Source organism: Histoplasma capsulatum, genomic scaffold (genome assembly GCF_000149585.1).
Source record: "Histoplasma capsulatum NAm1 scaffold_1 genomic scaffold, whole genome shotgun sequence".
NCBI lineage: Eukaryota > Fungi > Ascomycota > Eurotiomycetes > Onygenales > Ajellomycetaceae > Histoplasma > Histoplasma mississippiense.
Window position 1 is genome coordinate 4,959,762 of NW_001813982.1, and position 6,363 is coordinate 4,966,124.

Consider the following 6,363-nt stretch of genomic DNA (forward strand, 5'->3'; position numbering starts at 1 on the left):
CGAAGATGGAAAAAGAAGCAACCACGGGCGGGTTTCATAGACATACCCAACAGCCGGAAGCCATGATGAAGAAATTAGATGTTAGAAAGTGGGATTAAATCGCCAGCACTTTAGGAGTGTGTATACAGTAGTAAGTAAGTTGCAAAGTGTACAGGCGGAAGAAGAGAACTAGAGAGGATAGCGATGATGTGAGGAATGGGAGAGAAAGAGGAAAGAGGAAGACGAAGATGGTGAAGAAGAAGAAGAAAAGAGGCAGTGGTGAGGATTAAAAAATGGGGAAGAAAATAAAAAAACAAGAAGAAAGGTGGGATGTTTGGTTGTGCGGGCCAAAATTTGTTTATATGCGGGCGGTGGATTCCGGTGCCAGAAGCTTCTAGCAAGTTCAGCGGCTTCGATGGGCGTCCACCGCATTCCACCGCCATCCATCCCGCACGACGGCTTTCACACAACAACACAACACAACAATTTCCAGCAATTAATTACAATTGATTACATCCTACAACCGCACCGACAGTTTGTGCCCTTGGCCAAGCAGCTGCAAATCTCTTAACACAATTGGGTTGTTTCTACGGCAACTGGAATATGTTCGTGGGTGGCTTTTTGTGAGGTAATTAGTTATGACGTAATCACGAAGTGGGCGCCTGCGAAGAAACTTAAAAAGTCCCTTTGGAGTCTGGCAGCAACCGGAAGCATCAACTGCCCTTAGTGAGCAAAAGTGCGGCAAACAAAGCCACCGGGAGGAACACATTGGGCCTCAAGAATGGGAACAGAAGGAATGGTTACGATCAGAGCCTGGTTGGTGGCTGTGATGACGAACTCGTTTCTCGCCTTCGCAAGGTGACGGAGTTTTTGATTTATCACGTGACTACCACACAGCAGCTCTCTCAATTGTAAATTGAACGGAGAGGCAATTGGCGGTTAGAGTCCATCAACACAGGATTTTCTTTGCAGAGTACTAGTACAACTATGGCTGGTTCGGCAAACCCTTCAAGTTGTTTTATGGTTGGTTTCAAGTCCCCTTGGAAGCTGAAGTTTGTATGGTATGCTATCTACCAGCATAATTCAGCACTCAGCTACTGCCATAGAGAACACTACTCTCCTTTCCGCCGTTTCCCTCAGACACAGCTCAGGTTGGTTCATCTGAGTCAACCGTGCCATGACAGCTCATAATACCATTTGGACGACCAGGCGTGCTTACCCTAGCGAGGAAAGGCAGCTCTTGGTCGCCGACTATAATGCCATAGTCCTCAAAGAGAGATCTCTGGCATTGGAGTCGAGCCTACCATGCGTGGAGACTGACTACCAGCAAATTCAAAACTTGATCTCAATGCATAAAACAATTTGAAAGACATCTAAACATGGACGGACACATCTTCTCGATCACGCATGGGTGGCTTTTCCTATTGGAAAACAATTCACAAGTGTTGGGAAAGTCACGTATGATTCGAGCAATTGGCGCCAACAGAACAGTCTGGTCTGGATATTTCAACACAACAATTGGGGCATCTTCTTTCCCTGAAGAGAAATGGTTTATGACCCTGGGGGAAAGTGGTAAACCATTCCTATTCAGAGGAAATTGTTTGTCTTCAAACTCATCATTTCTTCCTCGATCTGGCTCCACTTTGTTTACATGTATTCTTGACCTTTTACAATAGACTCACTAACAGTTATCAATCAGTGAGCGTATTCTCGCGAGTACGCTGGAACAATTCAGTCCTTCTCGGGTATTTCTACTCCGAGAACTGTTCTTGGTACTGACTTGGACACAGTCATTGGTCCGAAGCTTCGAGGAATTTTTCTGTCGCGATTCTGGTTGCCTATTCTGCTCGATTTTCATTGAAGCTATCAGCACAACCATCTATATTAGACATCTAAAAATCGGTGGTTCCAATACTGAAAATTTGTTGTCTATTAGAAGTGGAATCGAGGATAGGGCACATCTTGGCAATCTGCAGAGAACTGGAGAAGGATAAAAATATCTGTCCATCTGGTGGATTGGGCGATTTGTCCTTCTGCTACTAGTTGTTATGGAGTTACGAGTATGTAATGTAACAGGCGATTTTGAATAACTAGTTAGTAGTTAACCAGCAGCGTATGAAGTCTCATATAAGCCATAAATTGCCCACATGAGATACTATGCTCAATTAAAATATGAGCGAAGGAGGGAAACAAATGGTGTATGTAATTAATTACGGCCTGAGAAGAGCAATTTAGAACGGCATGTAGCAAGAAGCTTGCTGGTAACTAGATGTCAGGTTCGCTCTCTGAATATAAGTAAAAATCAAACCGCTGGGGAGACCTGATGACGAACGGAGTAATCATGGATACCACTTTCGAGTTTGAATGCCATAAATATTTAGGGGCTTCTCCGGGTCAATCTGACTCTCTACTCCTTTGGGTCTAGACCCAGGATCGCGACCTTCTTTGCGCCAACTTTGTCCAATTGCCTCGTCTTTCCTCTCAAAAACAAACACAAAACAAACTGCAATACCCCTTCCCAACAAAGCCTTTACCTCTCTTCTCAGAAGGGAATTCTTCGTTCTTTCTTCTTCTCCACACTGCTTGTTTACCCCTTGACTGCTTAATAGCTCTGTTATCACACCATGGGCGAAACCGGAGCTGCAACCTATGGCAGCAGCGCAGGTAGCGGCGTCGAGAAAGGCAAAGGCAAAGCAATGGACAACCACGTAGCTGATGATAGTGAGGATGTGGAGAGCTCTTCCGATGAGAGCACGGCTGATTTGGTATGTTTCTTTCAAAGCAAAAAAAAGGAATTGGGGATGGTTGGGGGGGGAGGGTGAGGACGTCGCTTCTCGTAATTTTTCCAGTTGCGCGTAGACAAGTCGCGCGTCCTCCTTCCTAGGAAGAAATGAATGTCCGCTAACAAATTCATTTGGGCTTTATCTACAGACCGTCGATGGTAAGAAACTTCCGCATCCAATTTTAGCCCCGCCGTTCAGGAAGACATTGAACCTATCCCATAAATCTATTTCTATGCCAGCAGTGCGTTTTGGTTCACACACGCGTTTTTTCCCCTTCGCCACGTTTCTCCCTCCCTCCTCTGCTTTCCGCATGGGCCAATTGTTCTTTCTTCAGCCCAACTACCCCAATTTGTTGCGGTCGGGGTGGGACAAAAAATGTAGAAGACGAAGAGGATGTAGGACAAGACAACCTCGAACCCATATCCGCCGAGAACATCATCGGCGATGGCCGACGCACCCGTGGCAAAACGATTGATTTCGCAGCGGCCGCGAAAAAAGCGGAAGAGGACGGTGAGCCGATTGGCGAGGACGATGATGACGACGATGGAGATTTCGAGGCCCATGATGATAGCAACATCCCCGATGATGTCGATATGACGAAAGACTGAAAATAGAAAGAAAATGATAACAATAGATAGTTGTGAATGAAAAATGGTTCAGAAAGAAAAAAAAAATATTCAAAGCAATAAGGGGAAGCAAAAGGACCATCTGATTAGGTTTGTTTAATAATGATTCAATGAATGAAATACAATAAAATACAATAAATAAATAGGTAAATAAATAAATAAATAAGACTTGTGCGCTCATTTTACTTCTCACCCGCTCGTTCTTTTACCACCACAATTGGAGGAGCAAAAACCAGAGGAATCATGAAGCTACGAAGCTACGGATCCTTGTACTGTGCATCCCCTCCGTACCGTGTTAGGAAAAGGGAACAACAAGGAGGAGAGTTGTCAGATATTTTGCGACTCTAACGGGGTTAGCACATTTTATATGTCCAACACAACACATCAAATGCAGATGCCACTTTTACTAATCCAGTCGTATGTACAGATTAATTAACTATCATATGATTACAAAAAGTTACAAAAAGCTGCACAAGCTTCCTGTCAGGTCCATTGGTCGAACACTCGTTGTGTTCAAATCATTCTTTGCCATAGCGACTCATGGACTACGCCCATCCTTCCTCAATTATTTTATTGATGGGAAAATGGGCTTGAGCTTAAGCCGAAAGACAAAATAATATAAGAAATTTCCAAAAATGAATTTTAAAATAGGGTACCTAATTTTAGCTATGATAAGCAAAAATTCACTGTAAGTAATTTAGCAAAACAGACAAGTGAGGAAAGAGGACAGAAAGAATACCCCAGGATGTAATCTGTGTGAAAGTGAAAGAGAGACTGAAAGTGGAAAAGGCATATAAGCTACATAATAGGATTAAACATAGGAAACCGGCACTCCGTTCATCTATTTCTCAGGTTCGAAAAGGGAGTATTTTGCCAAACGCTTTACGCAACGTTCCGATCTTTGTCTCCTTCCGTTTCAACGGCTCCTTATCTGTTTTCTGCAAGGGGACGTTCTTCTCCTTTCTATTGTGGCGGACGTAAAGCTTGCGAAAACAGAATTTTCTGCCACCCCCCTGAAAAATATTAGCAAAACACCGCAAAAATAACCAAAATATCCACGTATCTCTAGAATCATTCAAATATCATCCAATTCATTCAAATACGCACCTTTATCATCAAATACACATCTTTATCATCAAATCTGTCAATATGCCCTGCAACACCCATCATTTTACTGTCTTGTATGTATGTATGTATGTATAGATTTAGCGTCCCAGAGAGAAGCATGTGCAGCGCCTGTACTTCAGAAGCCTTTTGAAGAGCATGGGGATGTGCTACATTGAAGAAATTTCTATATACACAGAAGGGGAGAAGCAAAATTCAAATGACAACTTTTAAAAAAACCCAGTTCATTGCATTTATCAAACTGCAAATCCACTTCTGATCTGATGTATGGTCATTCATGATAAAGTTATATGTGGTTCTCTGAAAGGGACCACCACTGCCATGTCTGAAAGGCTTTATAAAAAGTAGAGAAGAATATTCTCTCAGTTTATTAAGAAGCAATCTATACTTCAATATATTAGAAAAAAAAAATAAAAACAGTGAAAAAGAAAAGAAAATTTAAATGAAATAAAAAAAAAATGATAAAGAAATAATTTTATCTATGATATTGTATAATCACATGATTTGATATAAATTCAGAGTAGTATATTATCAAAAAAGAGAGAAAAAAATGTTGATTAAAACAAATGAAAAAAGAAAAGCAGAGATATTAATGAAGGTGAATGAAAAGAGAGCAGCAAAATATAGAAAAGATATGATAAAAAAAAAAAAAAAGAAAAAAGAAAAAAAAATATTGAAATTTATAGAAATGAAAATAAAAAAGAGAAATCAAAACAAAGTATATACATATAAAAAATTAACAATCAATTGAATTGATTGTACTGATTTAACTGATTGTATCAACTATATTGATTGAATCAATTATCTTGTGCAATATTGTGTGTAAAATTACATTCATTTCAACAGTTCTACATGAAAAACTGTTGAAAGTTTTCAGCATATGTCTACCATGTAATAAAAGATGAATCAATAATAGCTTGTAAACAGCAATTCTTAATCAGGTATATAGTTTTTATATACTCTGTAAATTGTAAAAAATTTAATATAAATGATTTCTACTAATTCATTGACTGTAATGTTTTTGATACAAGGAATATAGATTGTAAACTTGATATATATATTCACAATCATTAAAATCACATTGTAAATTTAATGAAGAAATGTAGAGGCTGGTAAATCTATAATAAGATTCATAATAATAAATTTAAAACAATTTAATAGTAAGAAAATTGTATCCAACTCTTCATATTGTCTGTGACATTTTGACTTTACTGTTGAACAAGTATTATAAATGAATGTATAATCTTTAATATTTTTAACTAGCTCATATCAATAGTATTTATTCTGAATATTGTTTATAAACTTTTTTATATCAAAATAACCCTTATGTAGATCATCGATTTGCACTGATAATTTCATCAATGAATGCTTTTTATTAAAAAACATACATATGATCATCAACATGCAATATATTATTTTCAGAAATTGTTTATAATATATTTTCAATGACAATTATATTCTTCTTCTTTATCTTCTCTTTTTATTTAACAGCAAAAGAATTAATCTTTTATATTTTATTTAAAAATAAGATGAAGAATTCAGACATTTCTGTATATATTGAGTTTTCAAGAATAGCTTTATTGACTGCATTTCAGAGCATATATTGTTAAACATATGATCAAGAAAAAGAGTTTATGTGAGAGATATAAAATATCAATATATGAAGTGTTTTTTACTCATTAAAAGAAGCATTTTGCTCATTAGAAATCTGTGCACAGATTATATCAGAAGAAATATCATTTTAAAAAAAAGTATCAATTTTTTAATTTAATTTAATTTCATATTTCAGCTTTTATTGCAGAGTAGATAATATAATTTAGTCATTATATATTTCATTATAATCTGTATAA

At 37.9% G+C, this 6,363-nt stretch overlaps 2 protein-coding genes across 2 annotated transcripts; one reads left to right on the top strand and one right to left on the bottom strand.

Annotated features, from left to right (window-relative positions):
- Positions 1–2,603: 2,603 nt before the first annotated feature.
- On the top strand, positions 2,604–3,370 carry HCAG_01399 (predicted protein; the record flags this gene model as incomplete). The annotated part of the gene is made up of 2 exons (XM_001544302.1): positions 2,604–2,744; positions 3,002–3,370. 2 exons carry the CDS (start codon positions 2,604–2,606, stop codon positions 3,368–3,370), a joined length of 510 nt encoding a protein of 169 aa, XP_001544352.1.
- Positions 3,371–4,236: 866 nt separating this feature from the next.
- Positions 4,237–4,558, bottom strand: HCAG_01400 (predicted protein; the record flags this gene model as incomplete). Its single annotated transcript, XM_001544303.1, has 2 exons — positions 4,237–4,401; positions 4,496–4,558. The coding sequence occupies 2 exons, from the start codon at positions 4,556–4,558 to the stop codon at positions 4,237–4,239; spliced, it is 228 nt and encodes a 75-aa protein (XP_001544353.1).
- Positions 4,559–6,363: the final 1,805 nt, after the last annotated feature.